This window comes from Bos grunniens, chromosome 5, assembly GCF_055505025.1.
Source record: "Bos grunniens cultivar Pamir isolate PY7600 chromosome 5, Bosgru_T2T1.0, whole genome shotgun sequence".
NCBI lineage: Eukaryota > Metazoa > Chordata > Mammalia > Artiodactyla > Bovidae > Bos > Bos grunniens.
Genome location: NC_141169.1, coordinates 109,663,155 through 109,687,886, shown reverse-complemented (window position 1 = coordinate 109,687,886; position 24,732 = coordinate 109,663,155). Strand labels below are relative to the sequence as shown.

Sequence of the window (24,732 nt, the reverse complement as noted above, 5' to 3'; positions counted from 1 at the left end):
GGGTCAGCAGACTTTGCCAAAGACCAGAGAGCCACCGTTTCAGGCACCGAAGTTTGTCTGATTTCATCACATCCACCGTTGCGGGCTGAAAGCGCCCCAGACAATGCAGTTGGGCGTGGCCATGTCCCAGTGAAACAGGGACCAGACTCAGCCTGTGGGCCCGGACTGCGGACACAGCCCCACAGCGGCAGGTTCTGTCCCCACCTTGGGCCTCCAGTCCCTTCCAGGGTCCCTGCTCCCCACCAAGCCATGTGTCTTTCTAAAGCCTCTCACCTTGAATTTTGGTGTAGTTCAGCCCAACATTGCACAGTTCATTTTCCTCTGGGGATTCATACGTTAGTTCAGAAAGAGAAAAATCAACCACAAAGTGATAAGCTGCTGTGGTCAGTTGTAACAATAACAAGTAATTAGAAAGTTCTTTAAATGCATTCCACCCATCCCTGACACTTCTTCTTGACCACTTCCTACACACCTCTGTGGAAGGCATCTCAGAGAGTTAGAAACCTGCCTTTCACCTGAACTAAAAGTCCACAGCGAGCACTGATCACCCTGGCAGGAGACCATTGGAAAGATGGTGAGGATAAGCGTTCCTTCCTCCCAACGCCCGCCCAACACCTCTGAGAACAAGAAACACAACCAAGGAAAGAAGAAAAAACCTTCCTTTTTTTTTTGGCTAAAGTATTCCACCCTCACCCTTAATAGGACATAACATTTCAGAGTCCATAATGGGCTGCTCCCTTGAATTAATTGCAATACATATTAAATAGATTGTTTATTATTGCTTCTGGGTTACTCTTCATGTTGGCAAAGATTGCTGTACCTGACCTGGACGGTTCAACCATACAGAGTCTGTAAGCACCGCCCAGACCCTTTCCTCCACAAGAGTGAGGAGACTCGCCCAGAACTGTGGACTCCGCTCAAACCAGAAGGCCATCATGCCATCCCTAGATGACTCAGTGCCACTGCGATGAACCGGCCAGGACCACACATGCCCACTTCATGTGACAGGCAGCTCAGAGTCCAGTGGACAGTCCACTAACAGCCCACACAAGCCGCTCTGCCCTGGGAGAAACTCCTTCACGTGAAGTCAGCCCCACTGAACAGCGGCTTCCTCACTTACAGGACAGAGAGCTGCCTGTGTTTCCACAGACCCAGCAGCTGGTCTCTGCATGGCTTCCGCCATCCCCTCCTTGGGGCAGTCATGAAGCAGGGAGAGGGTCCACTGCCTCAGTCTGTCCCTTCCACATCCCACTGCCCTGAGTAACCGGGGACTGGGCCCATGCATGTCAGTCACCAGTCAGGTCTTAGGGTGTTAAGCCTGTTATCTCCTCATGAAGACTCAAGGCCCTTCCCTTTCGCAGCCTGCTCTGGGCTCTGGACAGCAACTGAAAAGATGCTATCATAGATGCCCCCCAGGCCCATGAAGCCATCACCTGACCCCTGACGATAAGTGTGGAAGGACTAGATTTTTTGAGAGTGGCAAAGAGAGGCAAAAAGGGACCAGAAGAGAACACGCAAGAATGGTCCTCACTCCAAAGAACCCCGGTTGCCCCAGGCCCTCTCTGAGTCGGTCAGGCAAGCAGAGCCTCAGTCCAAGCAGCCTCTGGGGCCCAGACTGGAAACGTTCTGACTCATTCTCCAGGTCACTCTCTCCTCCCCATCAGGCCTCTTCCCTCCTCACTTCTGCCCCTTCTCACTCTGTTTCAAGACCCTCTGAAAACTGTTTTCAGCCTTAACCCCTGGGACTTCCCTGGTGGTCCAGTGTTTAAGAATCTGCCTGCCAATGCAGGAGACTTGGGTTCAATCCCTGGTTCATGAAGATCCCGCGTGCTGCCGAGCAACTAAGTCCGTGCGCCACAACAACTGAGCCTGCCTGCCACAATTCCTGAAGCTTGCATGTCCTAGGGCTTATGTTCTGCAACAAGAGAAGCCTGTGCACCTCAGCTGTAGTAGCCCTTGTTGGCCACAACTAGAGAAAACCCACATGCAGCTACAAAGACCCAGCGCATCCAAAAAAAAACCTTAACCCCTTTGCAATCTTGTGGGATACCGAGATATATCTCCTACATCATTTCTTCCTCTAATTGTAAACTTCCTAATAAATATGTCTCAGTTCACATCCTCTATCACATAAAAATATTGGGATGAACTGCTTTGGGATTTAATGTATCCCTTGTCACTTATGCTGAACTTTGTTGAGATGATCTGAGCCCTGGCTGGGTAATTAGACAAGAAGAATCCGCCACACACCACCCCCCCACCAGGCTTCTACTAGAAATAATGGGTGAGGATAATTATAACAGTAATAGCGTTTTCATTTGCAGAACATTTTACACATTGCAAATCTTTTCCGGGGACATTTTCTTCTCATCTACCCTGTGAAGTTGTGATATGATGATCCCCAAGTTCCAGTACCCCAAGTACATGAACTGTGAACTTCCAGATGTTCAAGCTGGATTTAGAAAAGGCAGAGAAACTAGAGATTAAATTGCCAACATCTGTTGCGTCATCAAAAAAGCAAAAGAGTTCCAGAAAAACATCTACTTCTGCTTTACTGACTATGCCAAAGCCTTTATCTGTGTGGATCACAACAAACTGTGGAAAACTCTTAAAGAGATGGGAATACCAGACCACCTGACCTGTCTCCTGAGAAATCTGTATAGGTCAAGAAGCAACAGTTAGAACTGGACATGGAACAACAGACTGGTTCCAAATTGGGAAAGGAGTACATCAAGGCTGTATGTTGTCACCCTGCTTATTTAACTTACATGCAGAGTACATCATGAAAAATGCTGGGCTGGAGGAAGCACAAGCTGGAATCAAAATTGCTGGGAGAAATATCAATAACCTCAGATATGCAGATGACACCACCCCTATGGCAGAAAGCGAAGAAGAACTTAAAGAGCCTCTTGATGAAAGTGAAAGAGGAGAGTGAAAAAGTTGGCTTAAAACTCAACATTCAGAAAACGAAGATCATGGCATCTGGTCCCATCACTTCATGGCAAATAGATGGGGAGACAGTGGAAACAGTGACAGACTTTATTTTTTGGGGCTCCAAAATCACTGCAGATGGTGACTGCAGCCATGAAATTAAAAGATTCTTGCTCCTTGGAAGAAAAGCTATGACCAACCTAGATAGCATATTCAAAAGCAGAGACATTACTTTGCCAACAAAGGTCCATCTAGTCAAAGCTATGGTTTTTCCAGTAGTCATCTATGGATGTGAGATTTGGACTATAAAGAACATTGAGCACCGAAGAACTGATGCTTTTGAAATGTGTTGAAGAAGATTCTTGAGAGTCCCTTGGACTGCAAGGAGATCCAACCAGTCCCTCCTAAAGGAAATCAGTCCTGAATATTCATTGGAAGGACTGATGTTGAAGCTGAAACTCCAATACTTTGGCCACCTGATGCAGAGAACTGACTCATTGGAAAAGTCCCCAATGCTGGGAAAGATTGAAGGTGGGAGGAGAAGGGGACGACAGAGGATGAAATGGTTGGATGGCATCACAGACTGAATGGATATGAGTTTGAGTAAACTCTGGGAGTTGGTGATGGACAGGGAGGCCTGGCGTGCTGCAATCAACGGGGTTGCAAAGAGTCAGACACGACTAAACTGAAGTACCAGGTGAGGTTAAAAATAAGTAAAACTAGTTTCTGTTTCCAAGGGGGTGCCTTTCCTGCTGTGGTCTGCCACTTCAAAAAGAAACGAACCATGAAACTGAGAACAACTGATAACACTCACAGCTTCAGACCGTCTCCTTCCACTGGCAGAAAGAGGGCATTCACTGCTGACTCGTGTCACCCTTTGGTATAAAATTTCCAGCATGAAGAGCTGGGAATCCATACGAGCAGCACCAGGGTATTTAAGTCATTTTAGGGTCACAAACTCTTAGGGAAGCTCCTCTTTCCCCTCCAATACATTCTGCTGCTGCTTCTAAGTCGCTTCAGTCGTGTCCAACTCTGTGCAACCCCATAGACAGCAGCCCACCAGGCTCCCCTGTCCCTGGGATTCTCCAGGCAAGAACACTGGAGTGGGTTGCCATTTCCTTCTCCAATGCTCTCAGTCATGTCCGACTCTTCGCGACCCCATGCATTGCAGCCTACCAGGCTCCTCCGCCCATGGGATTTTCCAGGCAAGAGCACTGGAGTGGGGTGCCATCACCTTCTCCACCAATACATTCTACAACCTGACAAAGGCAAAACGTAGAGGTTCTTTATACACTTAGGGCTTCCCAGGTGGAGCAGTGGTAAAGAATCTGCCTGTCAATGCAGGAGACATAGGAGACACAGGTTTGATCCCTGGGTGGGGAGGATCCCATGGGGTCGCAGAGGTCAGACATGACTGATCATGAATACACACAAATGCAAACAAAACACAGTAAGGAGCACTGATGGAGCAGACTGTGTGTTTATGTTTCTAGACTAGCAAGCTGTAAAACATCAGTTTACATTTGTATACAAACATCCATACGTGGCTACAAAACCAAACATTTTCCAGTTTCATATCTATTTCTAAATAATTTAAGCATACTGTGTTCTTACAATTACCTTAAGTGGTGAATTTTATCTTAGTCACTGCAACGGTATAAACAACCTAAACCCAGACATTATTTTTTAAAAATACTGTAACTTGTTTTAAGTTATGGTTTACAACTTTGTAACACCAAATGTTAACACAGATCTTATCTCATAACAACAATTATAAAATAATCAAAGACTCAAATATTTGTCCAAGGTGCCATGATGAGGGGCTTCCCCGGTGGCTCAGCAGTAAAGACCGCCTGCCAATGTAGGAGCTGCAGAAGACATGGGTTCCATCCCTGGTTCGGGAAGATCCTCTGGAGGAGGGCATGGCAACCCATTCCAGTATTCTTGCCTGTAGAATCCCATGGACAGAGGAGCCTGGCAGGCTACAATCCACGGGGTCACAAAGAGTCAGACACGACTGAAACAACTTAGCGCACACAGACGCACCATGATGAGGTTTCTGAAAACACAGGGTAAGTATGACCACGCTATGGAAGGCAGTGGGAGTTGAAGTTACATGAATTTTAAAAGAATTTGCCCATTTTAAATGGCCTTTTACTAACCTGGAGCCTCTAACTTAGTATACTTGGATAACTGATGGTGACCCAAATTTACAAACACGGATTATTCAAGTCGAAATTAGACAAAAGTCTGTGTTCTTCCTAGAAGCTTAGATATTTAAGCTTTGGTGGGCGGGAGGGGGGTGGTGCGGATACAGAACAAAGCTCTCAGACTAGGAGATAAACAACACAGCAATGCTGAAGTCACTGCAGCATGATATATCTCCTTTCTCTGAGTGTGATCTCTAATCTTCAAGGTCTTTCACTTTTTCTTTATTGTTTTCTTTAGATATGGAAAATTAAATGAACCTTTCAAGTTTTTAATCTTCCTTAGGATGTAAACTCTGGAAGTTCAGGACTTGCGTATTCTCTTTCATGCCAACTTAGATCTCAGTGTTCTGTAAATCATGGGCTCTTATAGAAAGCTGATACTTAATGAGTACATTCTACCAACTTATGGCTGAGTAACACAGAATCAGCATTTAGAAATCTGTATTCAGCACAAAGCACTGGACCAAGAACTAGAGAGAGGACTATATACCTGAAATTATCAGAAGGTAGACCCTGCCTAAGACCCTCAAGACTCAAAGATAAATTTCTTTATAAAAGAAATGTTAAAGCTTTATTGAAACATTTTAACAAAAATGTACATCCAGTTATACATGTACCACAGTGATTAACAGTTCACCTTTCTCTCAAGTTTTTAAAAGCAAATCCCTCATCACAGGCTTTCCAAGCACTCAGACATCTTATCAGAAAAGACTTAGTGTATTGAGAAGCTGTCAGGCTCATGGCAGTGGGTACACATTTTGTAAACTTCTCAATCTTGCTTGAAAGCTCAAAAATTATCACTGGCGACAATAATTACCCCCTTGTTTTCCTGGAAGTGACAGGTGCACGTTATTTATTTTCTAAAAGTGTCTGTCAAATGCCTTCCTGAATAACCATACTTTGTCCATCTTCCTTTCAAGTAAAAATAGTGCTTGGTGAAAATAAAAATTAAAAAACTAGCTCAGCTTGCAACTCAAGCATTCAAGTGTTTTCCTGGAAGTAAATATGGCAGCTTGGCGCACGTGCTTTATGCATTCTTCCTATTTTTTTCCACACAGAATTTTAAAAATGTACCAAAGAGTTGAAATGCAATAAAAGTAATAATTTTTCTGCCTTACTGCGTATACTGTCTAGCGATACTGGCCTGTAAAGCGCGGTGCCTGCCAGGATTCCTGCTAAGACACCTGCACTTTCTCCCACCACTTTCTCCCACCATTGTCTTTGCAGCATTCGTGCAAAGCGAGCACTGGGCACGAGTCACGTGAGTCTTAGGATTGTCGTGAAAATGGTTCTGGTCCGCAGACCCCCTGAAAGGGTCTCAGAGCCCCCCCCTACTCCCCCACCCACGGCGTCGAGGACCACACTTTGCGAACTACCCGGCGTCCGTACACGAGAAATCGCAGTATTCCCTCCCTGTTCAGTTACGCACGCTCGAGGCGTGTATATCACTACAGGTCTGACCGCGGAGCGCCAGGAGCAGAAGTGCTAGGCGTTCAGCTACGCTCTGGTACCCGGGATGCGCACAGCATCGCGCGGGGGCAGCCTGGCGGTTGCCGTGGCAACGATCGCGGGCCCGCGCGGGGTGGCCATCGACCAGTGACGCCTGAGAGCTCCGCGCTCCGCCGACAGGGCTGCGGCGCCCCGCGGGCGGACGGGAAGATGGCGGTGGCGGGTGGCCCGGCGGGGAAGGGCCGCGACATTAGCCTGGCGGCCCTGCGGCGCCACGACCCCTACATCAGCCGCATCGTGGACGTGGCCAGCCAGGTCGCCCTGTACACCTTCGGTCACCGGGCCAACGAGTGGGTACGTGCGGGCGGACGGGGTCGGGGAGAGGGTGGGGGCGGGGCGAGCGGGGACGACCCTCCCGCGGTCCCTCGGTCCGGGGATCCCGACCGCCCGTCCCCGGGCCCCTCCCGTGGCGTGGACCAGACTCACGGAGCGCGGACCGGACTGAGTTCGGCCGAGCGGGTCGGACATCTCCCCCGGCACGTCCCAGCCGGCCGCGAGGAGAGCCTGGACGGGACACAGCCCCGCGCGTTCCCGTCGCCTCGCCACCTCTCTCCAGCCGGTCATTACAGTCCCCCCGAAAGCCACTCACAAAAGCGAAAACACTAAGAAGTGGGTCCTGACATGAGAGAGAAGAGAACAGCTTTGCTCTAAGTTCGTAACCGAGGAAACTCACCGAAAGGGGCAGGGATGGAGAGACGCGGGGACACCTGTCCCGCGTGGTCCCGGGGGAGGAAGCGGGCTGTGTGTCCCCTGTTTTCGGGGGAGTGTGTCGCCTGTGTTTGTGTAAAGGACTTTGACCGACGTAATGGACAGTTTCAACGCCATCTTTTCAAATGTGGATATTCTACATTTTGCTGTTTGGTGCAGTGTAGAAAAGTGCCAGAAGCATAGTGTCTTAATGCTGAGGAAATACCAAAGTAGAGATGAGGGTCGGAAGTGTGGTTCCCTGGAATGACTTGACACCAGGGCTAGAGTCTGGGGATTCAGAGAAGTTAACGTGTACAGAAGGGGGTCCCCCTTGAGTAAAGGTGGTTTCCTACAGGCTCTGAACAGGGTCAGTGAGTCAGGCACGTGTTACCATAGTTACCGAGTGAGTAACTGTAGTGGGTACCTGGGGAGGCCTTTCTACAGCCTCATCGGAAAGCCCAGGTGTCACAATGCATTATTTACAGGAGTTATGTTTTCCTGCTTCCTGGACTTGTTGCCTTCAGACAGTGCATAATTCATCCCACAAAAGGTCATTCTTTCAGAGTACTCATTTTCAAGGTTGTGGTAGCAGGAAAAAAAGACAGAGACCTGGTTTAGCTGCAGGGCAGTTGCTGGGGGCAAAAGAACTGTCACCGTGTCTCCACAGTGGGAGCTTTTGGACAGAAACCTGATGGAAGTGTGTGGGACATTCTTAAGATAGAGGAGACAGTACTTGGAGGTGGACATAAAGGAGGAGGGTTCTTATGACACTAAATATGGATGAAGGATGACTTCAGGCATTCAGCAGGAGGAATATGGAAGGAAGAAGGGACAGAAAATGAGCTGCTGTAAGGAAAGTTAGGGCTTCCCTGGTGGCATGGTGGTAGAGAACCCGTCTGCCAATGAGGAGACCCGGGTTTGATCTCTGGGTCAGGAAGATCCCCTGGAGAAAGAAATGGCAACCTACTCCAGTGTTCTTGTCCAGAGAATCCCATGGACAGAAGAGCCTGGCACTAGAGAGGGGGCAACTAGAGAGCCCTTGCATCACAGCTGCTGAGCCCGCCCCCCCTCAAGCCCCCTCACCCTTAAGCCTGTGCTCCACAACTAAAGAAGTGCCCAAGAGCCACAGCGAAGACCCAGTGCTGCCCAAAAGGAAGTACAGCCCGCCAAATCAGAGTCTCTGGGTGTGAGGCCCAGGCATTTGTTATTTGTTGAAGGCGTCTTAGGTGACTCAGATGCTGCGTATGTGATTGAGAAAAGCAGGTTTAGAGGGTAAATGGAGATTGACTTTTCATTATTTTAACAGAATAATCAGATGTAGATCATGTTGTTTGGAAAGTGTCCACTAGTCTGCCAAACCCCAGTAGTTTGCGGACTAGCATTGTTTTACATTCTACTTTATTGTTTTAAATTTTGAACGGCTGAATTTTTTTAGCACTTCTTAGATTTTATAATATAGTATCAAATCATTAGATTGTACTTTTAAAATTTAAGCTAAAATCCCTCAGAACTGTAAACTTTTAATACTTTAACATAAAAGTCTTTTTTACTTGCAGGACGTAAGGAGAATCTAATAAAATTTTGCTTTTACTGTCTCTCAAACCCCCAAACCTGGCTTTGCATAGAAAGAAAAAAAAATCTGGTTACCCTGGATAACTGTGGAGGGAACAAGAAAATGCATGAATATAAGCTGTTTCAGCCATAATAAACCAGAAATTGACACCCAAAGGCCTTTTCATCTAAGTGTCCTAGAGCCTTTGATAAAAAATATGTTTTTAATGAAAAAGTCTAGGTGGTGTAAGCTGGTCATCCCTTTTCAGTGGAGAAACTGAGACAAAGAACATAAATCAATTCAGAATTGCATGTTTTGAGTCAGAGAATAATTTCAGGAGAAGCATGCCTTGAATTTCCAAAACTAAAATTGGACATTAAAGCCCTTTTTTTTCCCTTAAGGAAAAGGTAATTTCTTTTACTGCTTCGTTAAGGAAAAAACAAATAAGTCAAAGGCTATTAGCTTTCTCTACACTGATCTGTTCTCAAGGCAAGAATATTGAAGTGGTTTGCCATTCTCTTCTCCAGTGGACCACATTCTGTCAGACCTCTCCAATCCAACCAGTCCATCCTAAAGCAGATCAGTCCTGGGTGTTCATTGGAAGGACTGATGCTAAAGCTGAAACTCCAAGTACTTTGGCCACCTCATGCGAAGAGTTGACTCGTTGGAAAAGACCCTGATGCTGGGAGGGATTGGGGGCAGGAGAAGGGGACGACAGAGGATGAGATGGCTGGGTGGCATCACTGACTCGATGGACATGAGTTTGGGTGAACTCCGGGAGTTGGTGATGGACAGGGAGGCCTGGCGTGCTGCAATTCATGGGGTCGCAAAGAGTCGGACACGACTGAGCAACTGAACTGAACTGAACTGAGTACTGATCTGTATGAACATCTTGCCTAGGATATGGGATGAAATAGTCCAGAGTCAAATACTGAAAGACAGAAAAGTGTTCTGTCTTCATAGCAAGTAGTCACTTTACTTAATCCATTTAAGGATGATGAAATTACTTGAGCATGGAGAAGCTCGTGCTTCCAATTTCTTGTGTGCCTCTTGAGAATTATCATTTTAATATTATAGTTTTGTTTCCTAAAGAAAGTATTTTTCACCAAAAAGACAAGAGTACTTAAATTTTGAATGGCACTGCTAATGGACATTAAAAAATAACAAAATATTGAGAGGTTTAATAGAATGCTGGGATTAAGCCATGTAAATAGCAGAAGTATATTTAAAATTCTGAGTTACATAGTCTAATTACTAGTTAATCAGACAAATGCATACCTAAGTTTTTTTTTTTTTAGTAAGCAGAGCATTTTCATCAGGGCCTGGAGAGATGGAAAAGAGCCCTTCCCAGGGAACTGAAATGATCACTTCTCATTTTCACTTTACAAGTTTCCCACTTCCTTTGAGGCAGATTTCTCGCGTCCTAGCTGGGTGATGTTTCCGTCTTACTTTATTTCAGTTTTCTGCACCAAATAGGTGATTAATTTGTCTAAGAACCACGGCTGCATCGCTGTCTTCTATGTAGTAGATGAAGTAGAGTTACAGGCAGGTCCTCTATTCTCCTGGGTGACAGAACATGACAAGAGAAAAGGAAACCAGAAAGCGGAGGCAGAGAGGGTCGTGTGACACCAGTGGTGTCTGCGGCTGGCCGTGCCCCCAGCCCAGGGACAGAGGGCTGGCGGCGCGTGTACTACCACCCTTCTTTCTTAGGAGGCTGCGGCATGTTTGTTTCCTTTGTCCCACCAGAGGTGTTGTGGCCCCTGTGCTTGGTAAAGAGAGGCGGCAATGGTTTGTTTGTAAATGGCAATAGGAGGGCACTTCCTGCTGCTTAAGCAACAAAGTCACTGCTGACAAAGTCTGCTTTTCGCCTTTCCCTAAGAATTACCCCCCACTTGAAACAGGATCGAATCCCTGTTCTCTAAGATACTGTGTTCTCTGACCTCTGTGACTATTTCCCATTAGTGAGGAGAATATGCTTATGTTGCTGTTTGTTTTATTTCTTAGGAAAAGACTGATGTGGAGGGAACCTTATTTGTTTACACAAGGTAAGAGTCCTTCACTTTTATAAAGAAGCTGACAGCCTTTGAGTCCTGTCTTTAGCTCTGTGTGTCCCCCTTCCTCAGGTGGAGTTTTATTACAGTTCAGAGACGTGCAGGCACTGAGTCTGAGTTTGAAGTAACTAGTTGACATACGGAAGGGAATACTGAATAATGTCATCTGTCTAGTGTGGTGAATACTAATTACAGAATATAATGTGAACTCCAGTATAGCTGAACTTAAATCTTTGTGTTCTTTTTAAAACAGAATTAAATATTTATTCTTCAGCTCAAGTGAGTGGTACAAAGTGCTTGAATATAGTGAACTGATGAGGAGCTAGGAGTGCACTGTTGAGAATGTTAGATCATTTAAGCAGTGTCTGGAAGAGAGTGTTATTGGCCACCCCCACCTCTGACTCTTCAAAGAAGCATGATCCAAGATTAAAGATGTCTCTGAGTCCTCCATTGTATAGCTAACAAAATAAGTATTAGGAAAGATTTAATAAATTCATGTTTTAGGCTAATTTTTATCACATATTGTTAATATCTGTATAGTTAACACATACACACAGAGATATGTAGTGTGAGTACTGTCTTGACAGCTAAACTTCTTGTTCACATAAACATTCACATAAAATGCCATAGCTGAGTCCTGTCACCATCAGCTGGTTTCAGAGATAGGACAGAGGCCTGGTGCAGACTCTTCTCATACACACACACACACACACACACTCTCTCTCTCTCTCTCTCATCTGTGTTTATATGCCCATTCATCTTTGAAGATAAACCACGGTGTGGCTAGACCATCCCCGGGATCAGGTGACAGGCAGTGCCTGGACAGCCGCAGAGGCTTTGCAGAACTGCCGAAATACCGGAAGGATCAAATTCTGATTCTGTAAAAACACCTAATCCCATTTTAAAAATGATGTCTTTGCTTCCCCCCATGTCTGTCTGTCTGTAATAGAGTTACGCCCAGTGGTGGTTTTCAGAGCACCCTCTGTTGAGAGCTTTGGGAGTCACTCTTCACACTGCCCCAGAATTTAACTTGAAATGATGGTCGTGATTACATCTGGTATTGCTCATATGCCCAGCACCGCTCTACCACTCAGTAAAATAAATTAGGCAAGGATGGCCTTCCATCAGTTTTAAAATAAATCTCAAAAGAAAACTGTGGTTAGTAAATCAGGTGGTTGGAGGTGAAATAAAACTTGAGATGCAGACCCCGTTTCTCCGGGTTGCGCACAGCATCCCTGTGGGCGTGTCCCCCGGCCCCGAGTGAATCTGCAGGCCTGCACGTGTGCCTTGTTTTGTTACGGAAGTTGCACAGTTGGGTTGGTGTCTGGCTATCCTCCAAGGGTAGACAGATGCACTTGTGGTTGTTAGCTTCGGTGTGATCAGGGTTCTCCCTGCCTGACAGACAGTAGGCACTACAGGTTTATTGAACAAAATTAAAAATAAAAAGTCACTAAATGTACAGTTTTATGGACAAAAAATGTTATAGTAGCTTATCTGTGAGACTGTTGGCTTTATCTTGAAGAAAAGTAGATATCTGCTCTTTGCTTTAAATTGTATAAACTTTTAATTGTACTGTATATCCTCACTAGTTCATTGACCAGAGTTACATTGTTTCTGTAAGAAATGATGCAACTTTCAATTTCAGACCAACACCAACATTTCCTGTAACTGTGATACAGTCAAGCTTCTTGAAAAGTATGTGTCAGTAATTTTTTTTAAAGTGGTTACCATGTCTGCCTTAAAGGAGCTTGCAGCCTAGGTGGGGAAACGAGCTGTGTGTCTGTGCACCCCCACCCCCCAGACATAGGGCTGGACTTCACTGTACTCATGCGCACGTTGGTGCGGCTCATGGTGAAGGGGCAGGAAGGCTGAAGGTGCGACGGCCGCCCCTGTCCTGGAAACGCTTTGCTCTGAACGCCCCCTCTCCGTGTCCCCTGCCCCGGCGACCTCTAGGTCCGCATCTCCGAAGCACGGCTTCACCATCATGAACAGGCTGAGCATGGAGAACAGGACGGAGCCCATCACCAAAGACCTGGACTTCCTGCTACAGGACCCCTTCCTTCTCTACAGAAACGCCAGATGTGAGTCTGCACGTGTGAGGGACCGTGGTGATGGTCGTGGTGTTTGGTGTCCGTGACTGGGGTCAGCACGGGTGGCCTGGGAGGTGCAAGGCTCGGCAGGGGATGGTGTCTTCCTCGGGAGAGTTAGATGGAGACAGTGTGACTGAAGGTGTGAGTGTTTAAAGCTCGTCCTCCGCAGCTGGGCCGCTTTGTGTGTGAGCCCGAGCGGGGCCGGGGAGGTGAGTCCTGGGCCGAGAGACCACAGAGGACCTCGACTAGCGATTGAGCTTGTGGATCCCTGTGGCTGAGCATCCAATGGGATGCTCGAGGGAGGGGGCCTGTCTTCCAGAAGCACTGTCTTTTGAGTGCATAGTAAATGGACATTAAAGTCCAATGAGGTTTTATTGTTAAGAACTTCCTAACACTTGGTAAAGCTGCAGTCCTGTTAACTAAGCAGTCCCTGTCAGGCTTGAAATGAGGTAGCAGCCGCCCACCCACCATCTATGTCCATTTCACTCTTGCATCTCATCTGACTGCTTGTGCTGCACTGTGGGGCGGCCCACAACAGTGGGTGAGAGTGACACGATTCAGGAGCTTCTCCACACAGGAAATGGGAGCAGACTAGGAGCTGCAGGATCACGGGTGCCTGTGCTTGCTCCGTGATGACTTTGCAGTTCAGAAATGGTTTCTGTTCATCTTCCACCCTATTCTTTGAGCTCAGGGTACAAGAATTTGCCTACTGTGTACTACTCAGTGTTACCTTAGTAACAAATGTAACACGAGTCATATTTTGTGCTTTATCCCCATTGACTTGTTCTGAAGTAAATATAGCATCACTTTAATACTATATTTACTTAAAATTACATTCACTTGTAACTGAGTTGTCCTAATAGGTGGTCATCCTATTTAGAGCATGCAGTTAACCTTTTATAAGAAAAAAATTACAGGAACGCTATTAAACATGACTTTCTAATGGCAGGTTCTGTGAAGTGAGAAGTTTAGTAAAATAGAGGAATATTTTGTTTTCTATTCCTGTTTCTTTGCCCAAAGGTGTAGTTTAATCAATTGTAACTTGTAGTTCAAATTTTTTGTGTACTTACTGTTATGTCAGGTTATATTTTCTTTTTTTGAGATTATTAGATTCTATGTGAGATTGATTTGTAATTCAAATCCTAATAAACAAAATTAACCACAAAAATAAATATAAAATGAATGACTGTTAGTGGCTTATAATAATTTTTGGTTGCTCTTATTTTGGATAAATACTGAGTCTAGTTGATATGGATGATACTGACCAATTCTTGCTGCAGTATTACCTATTAGGTAGTATATACTATACCAAAGATAGGAAAATACAAGCTCTGTTTGACATGGTTGATCTCCTTAGCCCCACAGGGTTTGTCTGCTAGGGTCTGGTAAACATGCTCAGCCCCTCCTGGGCTCCACGTTACGCTGTCCCATGCTGTCCTGCGGGCGGCTGGTCTGAATCGAGCTGATGTGTGTGTGTCAGAAACACGCTGATTTTCACAGACTTTAGTACAAAAAAAAAATGTAAAAAAAAAATCTCAGTAGTCTTATATCAGTTTACCTGTTGAAATGGTAATATATTTTTTAGTATATTGAGTTAAATAAAAAGTCTTATTAAACTTAATTTCACCTGCTGCTTTTTATTTTATTTAAAATTCCATTTGTGGCTCTCCTTTGTGGTTCACCCATGTTTCTATTGGATGCACCGTTCCAGGTGTTTTCCTTCATTTTCCCATGTTTCCTCGTCCCAGCTCTGAGGGGCAGACTGCTCCCTGCTGCTTTGCAGCTGAGAGAACCCAGCGTCTGGGGGCCACAGCCCTGCCAGACCCGCACGTTCTGACGTCAGGCCCGCTGCTTTCCTGCTGGGCTGCCCTCGCCCCTGTCCCGCATGAGCGCAAATCGAAGGCAGCCTTCTCGGTGCATGTTCAAGTGTCTCTAATGAGCTTCCATAGGAAAAAAGTGAAATCAGTTGAACAGCGGGGAGTGAAAAGGAGTGAATCTGTTTACCTTCCTGAGTTTATTTTGCTTTTTGTCTTTATTATCTGGTGCATCTTGACTGTGCAGCCAGTCATTCGGTTTTAGTTTACTTACAAAAGCCTCTTCAGCCTCTGACATCCGAGTTTCCCAGAAGGCTTTGCTCCAGGTGCTCTCAGAGGGTCAGTACCTTGCAGATGTTTTTAAATAACTCTGATACTCCGTGTGATAACTGCCCCGGGTTTGTATATTCTCTGGTGGTGTAAAGATTCATTCATCAGCCTTTGGAAGATGAACCCAGCTTCCCTCAGGACTGTTTTTTCGACTGTACCTCTTGAGTTATGTTGAGTCAGGGATCTCTGTTTAGTCCTAACATTTTACTTGTGCCAGCGTGTGTCACAGGCCAGGTTGGGACACGTCAAGAGGCAGCACTGAGAAAGGGTTCTGGTGAGTTTTTCAGACTCTAGGTTTTTAAACACTAAGTTTAAAAAAATTAGTACCTGAAGAGGTAACTGTCCCTTTCTAGAATTGTATGGATTTAGAAGAGCAAAATAAAGAGGTAGATATCTCAAACTTTAATTTAATTAAAAACAAATGTTAATGAATAAGTAACTTTGGATTTGGGCCGAACACAACCTATATGGTTTTATTACAGTAAAACATTCATGATGTTTAAGCCTGGCTGTCATGAAGTTTGACCTCTGTAAGCATTCAAGGTACATAGGGTAGTTGCTGTATTAGGACAGAAATTTTATTTTCTCAACAAACTTACACTGAGCATTACTGCCTCCCAAGCATGACGTCATCGCTTTCTATGGGTTATTTAATTCTCATCACTTTTCCTTAGAAATCCTCCTATTTCTGTTTTGTAAATGAGGAAACTGAGATTAGAGGGATTACATAATTTACGGAGTCTGTAACTTTTTTGAGATGGAAAGAGCATCTGAACTGAGTAAGCCCAGCCTCAGACGTGCAGGCCCACGCAGCAGAAGTGCCAGCAGAGGAGCAAGGGGTCTGAGCCAGGTTTCCTTTTAGTTTTGCAGTGTACGCTCCAGAGGTGAAAAAGTGAGTTTCTTTTTTTTTAGGTTGAGGATCTACTATATCTCAGTTATTAGAAAAGAGAATATCAAATAAAAATAATGTAACATAAAGCTGAATTTGGCCATTTCTTGTATATCATTACCCTCTAGTAACTGTTTGCCATTTCAAAACTAAATAAGATTCTGGTATAGGGAGATGTATTTTAGAACCATATTTTCCTGTAAGACTAAGACTGTATCATCTTATTTAAGATAAGTTACAGACAGCAATGGCAGGAAGATTTCAGAGCTTGGCCAGCATGTCGAATACAGTATTGTCTATGGTGACAGAATTAGAATGAAATTCTTTTGAGCTGGTTGATTTTATTGCAGACATAAGCTTGGCGCTTACAGCAGATCAGAAAAGGCAGAAGTCAAGATACTTAGAATCAAAGCTGTTTTAGAAAACCGCTCAGTTTTAAAGTGAATTCACCATATTGGGTAGTTTTGTTCTCATAAAGAAGCACAATTTGAATGCTTCATTGACGTTTTAGGATCTGAGAAAAGCTGCCTCAAGTAGTGGAAAAGGGTGAAAGTGATGGTTACAGACAGTCCTCCTCTTTCGGCTACACTGCGTCCTACAAGTTCCCTTTTAAAGTGATTGGCTGGTAGACTTCTGGCTCAACGTGGTAGATTGAACACATTCCTGAAGCAACTGAAATGACAATGAAGGAGTAAAAAGAAGATACAAACCCACGAAGATGGAGGGTGGATTTTATGAACAAGACAGAGGAGGACCTGCTGTGACTGCTTCACTCTTCACGACCACTAGCTGTTGCCCTGCAGGAGGCGGCACCTCTGGTCTGTTAACATCAGACCCGACAGTGTGATCTGATTCCTCCCGACTCACCCCTCCAGGAGGCTTTTGTATAATCCTCTCCCCACCCCAGGCCTCAAGTACGGTTGTGTGAGTCACTTTGGCCAGAGAGATGTGGGTAGAAGTGAGCAGATATGTACAAACCAGCTCCTGACTGACCACATCTCTTCCTTCTGCTGTGAGGACTCAGGTTGTTTAGGCAGAAACTGCTCTGTCAGCCTGGGTCCTGGAATGATGGTGACATGATACAGAGGTGGCCCATGACAGACATGTACTGCGTAAGCCATTGACATTTGAGTGTTGTTTGTTACTGCAGCGTAACCTGGGCTATTGTGACAGATACACAAGCCACGCAGGAAAGTGGGGGAATCCAAGCATAGGTTGGAGGTAAAAGAATTCTGAGAACAGTGGTAAAAAGTCCATGGTGACCCCCTGTGCAGCTGAACTAAAGAAAAGTCTTTAGAGTAAGAAGATAGAGGGCTTCAGAAGGGTATCCAAGAAAAAGTTTACACCTGAGAGTTTGAATCTCTTGGGGTATTTACAGTTCCTTTTTCAGTGATTTTGCTTAATGATGTAGAAACATTGAAAGCTAAGGGCATGGAAAACAACAAGGGAAGCAATTCTTAATTCCTGGGAAAACAAAATTTTGTACAGAAAAGGAAATTGAGTCATAGTACACCATTTGGCTCCACTGATCATGAAGACAAACACCAAATGTGAGATAGTGTTATACTTTACATTGGAAGTACGAGGTGGGGAAATTGTGTTATGTTTCTAGGTGAGAGAGTGCATGTATTGTCAGGAAACTAAATTCTCTTCAGTGTATTTTTTAAGAATCAAAAAATAGTGTAGGGACCTCTCTGGCGGTCCAGGGGTTAAGATTTCACCTTCCAATGCAGAGGGTACGGGTTCGATCCCTGGCCAGGGAGCTAAGATCACATATGCTCCACAGCCAAAAAACGAAAGCATGAAACAGAAGCACTACTGTAACAAATTCAGTAAAAGACTTTAAAAATGTTCCACATCAAGAAAAAAAATCTTTAAAAACAGAAGGAGTACACATGACATAGGAAAACAGATTGACACAACAGAGAAAACACTGGACGAGAAAGAGATGGAGAGCAGAAGTCACTGTCAGGGAGGAGGCTGCTTAGTCAGGCCCATCATGGCTGGAGAACTCTGCTGTTGGTTGTAAAACCTCACAGCGTCTGATATTTAAAATTATATATATATATGTTTTATTTTTATGAAAATTTAAATTAAAAATACAACTGGAGAGGGCTTCTCTGGTGGCTCAGTGCACCTGCGTAGCAGCCAGCAGGGGACATCTCGTGCCCCTGTCTATAGAGCTCGGTCTCCACGGAAGGGACTTTAGCATGCGGTGATGGCAAAGTGAACTCGAGGCTCCCAGTGGCCGGGTCTCAGCCCTTTCCTCTTTCCAGTCCCACGTCCATCCCAGGCCAGGCTTCCGTTACATTACCTGCGCTGGTTCATAACTCCTTAGAGTGAGAAATAAGCTTCCAACACCAGCCAAAATAGAGCAGGTTCACACTGACACTCCTCTCACTGGCTATAGTGAAAGTTGTGGACAGAAAACCAGAGAGCCTGCGGATTCTAAGAGTAAACAACAGCAGGCGTATCAAAAGGGAAGTGAGAACTTGAAGAACAGCCAGTGTGGTGGCGAGTCTCCTGGTTTATTTGCTCCTGCTTTATCTCCTGAGCGTGACTCAAGAGCGAGCCATGTTCCAGGACTGCGGACAGAAGCAACAGAAACCAGGGGAAACCTCTCTGTGGAGGCCTGGAGAGTGCGCTCCTTTGACTCAGAGTGTGAAGAGTCTCCCCTCCCCTCCCAGCCCGGCCCGAAGCCGGCTGCCCTGCAAACCTAGGCTGCCACCTCAGCAGTGAGGGGTGACAGGCACGTGACATCCCACGGAAAGGCTGCCTGAGAGACTGGAGAAGGGTCCCCTGTGGCCTCAAGCGTGCAGGGAACTCCTAGGAGATGTATATATATAGGCTTCCCAGGTTGCACCAGCAGTAAAGAATCTGCCTGCCAATGCAGGAGACGTTCAATCCCTGGGTTGGGAAGATCTCCTGGAGGAGAGCCTGGCAATGCACTCCAGTGTTTTTGCCTGGAGCCTGGTGGACTATAGACCGTAGAATCACAGAGTCAGACACAAGTGAAGCAACTTAGCATGTGTGTGTATACACACACACACACACACACACACACGTCTTCCCTGTGGCTCAGACAATGAAGAGTCCACCTGCAATGCAGGAGACGCAGATTCAATCCGTGGGTTGGGAAGATCCCCAGAAGAAATGAACAGCTACCCACGCTAGTATTCTAGCCCGGAGAATCTCATAGACTATATAGACACTGGAGTCTCAGAGTCAGACATGGCTGAGTGACTTCCACTTTTTCATATACATATATATTTATATGGGCTTTTTTATTGATGTTTCTTTGCTTTACCCTGCACGCTGCCCAGCTATGGAGACTACTTGACAGTGTGAGAAGTTAGACCTCTTGAAAGAAACCCTGACTCTGGCCAGAAGACTCGGGAGAAGGGCCCCTGTGAGCTGGAGAGTGCGCTGGACAAAAAGACACCCTGATTCTGTCCCTGAACTGACACAGATCCCGAACTCACCTGTGAGCATCATCTACACACACACACCAGAGCCACAGAACCGCAGCCAAGACCCAGAGAGCTAACCCACCATGTCTGCCACCGCCACGCACCAGGCCAGCCCCTGAGTGGCATCTGCACAGGGCAGACACACCTCTGAAAACAGAGCTGACTTGGGAACCATCGTCCACAGAAGGCGGGACGGGACTTCCAGTCTGTTGTTGTTCAGTCACTCAGATGTGTCCGACTCTGCAATCCCATGGACTGCAGCATGCCAGGCTTCCCTGTCCTTCACCATCTCCCCAAGTTTACTCAGATTCATGTCCATTGAGTCTGTGATGCTATCTAACCATCCTCCTGTCTAAACCTGAACACCGTCTCGACACTCTGAAGAGTTTTCAGAAGACTCAGATTCTCACAATCTCAACAAAATGTCCAAATGCAACGCAGCATTATCCATCACACAGAGAGCCAGGAAAATCTGACAGCTCTCATGGGGAAGGTTGGTCAGCAGATGGCTGCCCCAAGATCACCCACATGCTGGCGTGGTAGGCCAGTGGCTGGCTGTAAGGCAATTACTGTGCCCTGTGAGGTGGCACAGGTCCTCAGAGATGAGTGGAAAGATGGAAATTCTCAGCAGAGAAGCAGTGTAAGAACTCAAAGGGAACATTTGGAACAGAAAAATAAGGTGTCCAGTGAATGGCCTTACTAGCAGTACAGAGATGGCAGAGGAAAGACGAGTCAGTGAACATGAAACACATCAGTAGATACTATCTGACCTGAAGAATATACAGGGAAAAGGTTAAAAAACAAAGAAAAAACAGGGCCTCACAACACCTGATGGCCCGTACCAAAAGGTCTGAATTTGTGTCACTGGAGTCCCACGAAAGGAGAAAGGCTGCTGTAGAAAAAGTATTTGAAGAAAGCATGGCTGAAATTTTTCCAAATTTGGTAAGGCACAAATGTATGGATTCAAGAAACTCAGAAAACCCCAAACAGGGTAAACTCAGAAAAAAATCATGCCCATAACCATCATCAAACTGGTGAAAAACAGACTTTAACAAACAAAAAGCCTTGAACCAGAAATGACCCATTACAGAACAATGTTTTGAACGACAATAAATTTCTCTTAAGAAACCTTGGAGTCTGGAAGACAGTGCTGTCCCCCTAGAATTCTATCTCTAGTGAAAATGTTCCTTGGGAAGGAAAGTAAAGATACTCTCAGATAAAAGAAAATCTTCAATACTTCCCTGTCAGCAGACCTGCTGTGAAATAAAGGCTGAAAGAAGTTCTTCAGACCTAAGGGGAGTGTTGCTGAGGGAAGGTCGGGGCCTCGGGGTAAAGGAGGAGCAACATAAATAGTAAAAAAAAAAACACTCAGATTCTTTAAAAAGCAAATGACACAAAAGCAAAAGTTACAGCAGTATCAGGAGGGGGATTCATTGTGTATAGGTGTAACTCACATGACAGCTGTAAGGTTAAGGGTGGTGGGGGACAGGAGCTGTGTGGTTGTGAAGTCTTTACATTTTGCTTGAAGTGGTGAAATAACTGTGTAAACTGAAGTTAGATATGTATAGTGTGATTCCTAGAGCAGCCACTTAAGAAAGAACTAATAGATAGATGAAAACTGAATACTAAAACATTTTAATAATCCATAAGAAGGGAAGAAAGGAGGTACCAACAGAGCAAAAGACAGGGGAGACAAACCATGGAAACGCTAATTAAAAGAAAACCTCTTGGGAGTAACATATACACACTACTGTGTAGAAGAAAAACAACAGGGACCAGCGGTCTACCACAGGGAGCTCTGCTCAATACTGTGTAACAACCTATACAGGAATTGAATCTGAAAAAAATATATATATACCTGAAATGAGCACAATGTTATGAATCAACTATACTTACATTTTTTAAAATAAATAGATTTTTTTTAAACTTGACGAAAGCCAGAGATGCTATATTAATATCAAAGTAGACATCAGAACAAAGAAAATTACCAGGGGTAAAGAGATACATTGCATAATCTTAAAAGGATCAATTCACCCGAAATACTTAACCATCATTAATACATGCACACTCAAAAGTTAAAACCCGCAGTTGTGCTTGGAGACTTGAGCCCCGTGTTCTGTGACTGGCAGAACAAATGGCAGCAACACATCTGTAGGGGACTTGAATAACACCATCGACTCACTTGAGGCAATTGACGTTTATTGGACGTTCCACCAACCACAGCAGAAGACAGCCTCTTCTGAGGTGCTCATGGGCCAGCGCCCAAGGTCAGCTTTATCATGGGGCATAAAGCAAGCCTGAAGATTTTTAAAGAAATAGGAACCATACAGAATATGCCCTCTGACCACAGCAGAACTGAACTAGAAACCAGTAACAGATAACCTGGAATACCCGCAAAAGTTTTCAAATTAGACAACACACATCTAAATAACTCATGTGTCAGGGAAGAAAATTAGAAAACAAGCTGAATAAATATGAAAAGACATGTCAAATGCGAGTGATATTGGGCTGGTAGGGAAATTTATAGCGTCAGATACTTCTATTAGGAAAGAAGAAAAGTCTCAAATGGGTAATTCAGGTTCCACCTTAAGAAACTAGAAAGAAGAGCAAATTAAGCCCAAAGCAAGCAGAAGGAAGGGAAAATAAGAGCAGCAATCAATAAGACACCGAAAAACAGGAGAGAAAATCAGCAAAACCTAGAACTGGTTCTTTGAAAAAAGTAAAACAGATAAACCTAAACTCCTTGCCAGAATGATCCAGCTTGCCTGTCTGTACAGGTCAACCATGACTGCCATGCACATTACCTCTTTCTGTTCTAACTAAACTTGTACATACCCAAAAGACTTCTCTACAAACCCTCGTAGTAATTTTATTTGTAAGAGGATAATAGCAGTGAGAAGGTCAAATTTGCACAGATAGGTCAGAATTTGGAAGCACCCTCTTGTGAGACACTGGTTCTCGGTGCCAGGTCACCATGAATGAACTAGTCGTGGACCACCCGTGCTATGCTGAAAGCATCGGCATGAGTCGTAAATTACAGGCCCCTTGTGCACAGACCTCATCTTATATTTTATTTGTATTCTGTGTTACCAAATGAACACGGCAAATGACCAGATCTGGATAAGTAGGTAGGTATAATGTACTTAAAGTAACTCCCAGATACTTGTATCTTAATCCGAGTCATTACACACCTACATATGTCTGATGTTTCTGTCCAGTCTAATGATGTTCTGCTCAGGGTGATCGAGAAGGAGCCACAGAGTGGCCCCGCTTTCCCAAAATCCCTCCCTCTTTATGACTTCGTGATGGAGATTGACACAAAGATCCTGCCTTGAGCTCAGGTCACAGTGCTTGAACCTGGGCAGGTGGCAGAAGATGCAGGGGGTTTTGGTGCCATCAGCCTCTCCTTGGCCTCAGACCGCTGGGAGGAGCGAAACCTCTCCCAATCCAGCAGATTCTAAGTCCTTGAGGCTTTATCATCTGTTGTCTTAACCTTGGAATCAGTTCAGGCAGTTACTACAAAAGCAATTTGAAAGGTTAAAAGTGAGCCCTGTGTAAATTTATTACTAGGGAAATGAAAGTCATGTTATCTGCCCACAGATAATGGCGAGTTTATTTTTCCATTCTGAGATCCCTATTGGTATGTCCGTAGCCTCGGTTAGTACTTCCTAACCTTTTGGGGGTCACAGAGCCCTTTGAGAATCTGATGGGCTTCCTGCCTGCCTTCTTCCCCCACGCCTTCAAATATCAGCTTTTTTCCTGCTACGGGCCAGGCCTTGTTCTGGGGGACTGTGCTTCATGCTGACCCACCTCCAAAAGTACCTGTCTGCACGTGCACACACCATCTCCCATACAAACTTCAGGGATTGAGTATTGAACCACTGAAGTTGTCTAGAGTCCAGAAATCCCTTCAAAGTAATTGTACGAGACCTCCCCGGTGGCACGGTGGACAAGAATCCACCCGCCAATGCAGGGGACACAAGTTCGATCCCTGGTCCAGGGAGATCCCACAGGCCACAGAGCAGCTAAGCCCACACAGCACCACCACTACTGAGCCTGTGCTGTAGAGCCCGCAAGCCGCAACCCCTGAGCCTGAGGGCTGCAAGCACTGAAGCCCGTGCACCCTGGAGCCACCGCAGTGAGAAGCCCACACTCCTCAACTAGAGAGTAGTGTCTGCTTACTGCAACTAGGGAACAGCCCACCCAGCAACGAAGACTCAAATACTTGACGCTCTTGCTGACAGAACCTTAGTGTTTGCAGGAATGACAACAGAATGTTGTCTGTTCAGGACCTGGGCAGGGAGAGGAAGATCCTCGTTCAGACCACGTTGGCGGGGAGGGGTGGGTACAGGGAGTTGACCTTTCATGGCGGTCAGAAGAGGTGCTCTGTGCTGTCAGTGGGCTCATTGCTATGCATGAGTGCAGTGGCCGGGACAGCCTTCAAGGACACTGTACCCGCCCCCCGCCCCCCACCCCCAGCCTGTGCTTCTTAAGAAGAAGCAATTTTAAATTTACACTGTGGGCAACAAATCTTACTCATTGTAGCCTCCTCTGCCATTCTAACTGAAAAACTGACCTCTTCCCTACAAACCATGGCTCAGGAGCTAATGTGTTTTCATACGTGATTAAGGGGCGCACGTCTACAGGGAACTGAGTGATGACGCTTGTCACTCCATCCTTAAACCCAAGAGCTGCTTTTTTGTTCTCTTGACGGGGTTCAGCACGTGAACGGGTCTGAGCTCTGAAGGAGACTGTTTATCTCAAGAACTGGCCCGCTCTGAAAAGCCACAGCAGAGCCTCACTGTGGGTTTTTGTGTTTCTGCTGTTGCCTTGGGATACTCAACAGCTCCCTGGGTTACACACTCTGTGTGGGTCCTCAGCGCTCCTCTCGCCTGGCCAGCCAGTCCACGCGGCCTTCACTCCTCATCCTTTGGGACCAGGGGACTCACTGCAGACAGGACCTCACACGGAGTTCAGGGGAAAACTCTCTCCTTGGAACTTAACAATCTGGCATGCGTAGATGAGGAAGACCATGTGACAGCACCGTGTAAGTGACGCACAGATACGATGTGAGAGGAGAGTCAGAGAGAGGCCACTTTGGGAGATTTCCCTGGTGGCCTAAGACCCCACGCTCCCAATGCAGGGGCCCCTGGTCAGGAAGCTGGATCCCACATGCCGCACCCGCAAAATCCTGCATGC

At 45.7% G+C, this 24,732-nt stretch overlaps 2 protein-coding genes across 18 annotated transcripts in view; one reads left to right on the top strand and one right to left on the bottom strand.

The window, feature by feature from the left end:
- CACNA1C (calcium voltage-gated channel subunit alpha1 C) overlaps positions 1–24,732 on the bottom strand; it is a 459,352-nt gene that overhangs the window by 429,445 nt on the left and 5,175 nt on the right. The gene's annotated exons all lie outside the window — the stretch shown is intronic.
- DCP1B (decapping mRNA 1B) overlaps positions 6,785–24,732 on the top strand; it is a 42,413-nt gene continuing 24,465 nt past the window's right edge. For both annotated transcript variants that reach the window (XM_086402638.1, XM_086402637.1), the window contains exons 1-3: positions 6,785–6,944; positions 10,894–10,934; positions 12,894–13,021. Coding sequence is in view for 1 of the 2 variants with exons in the window: in XM_086402637.1 (XP_086258763.1) it covers positions 6,801–6,944; positions 10,894–10,934; positions 12,894–13,021 (313 nt within the window). In the remaining variant the exon portion in view is untranslated. The remainder of the gene's footprint in view (positions 6,945–10,893; positions 10,935–12,893; positions 13,022–24,732) is intronic.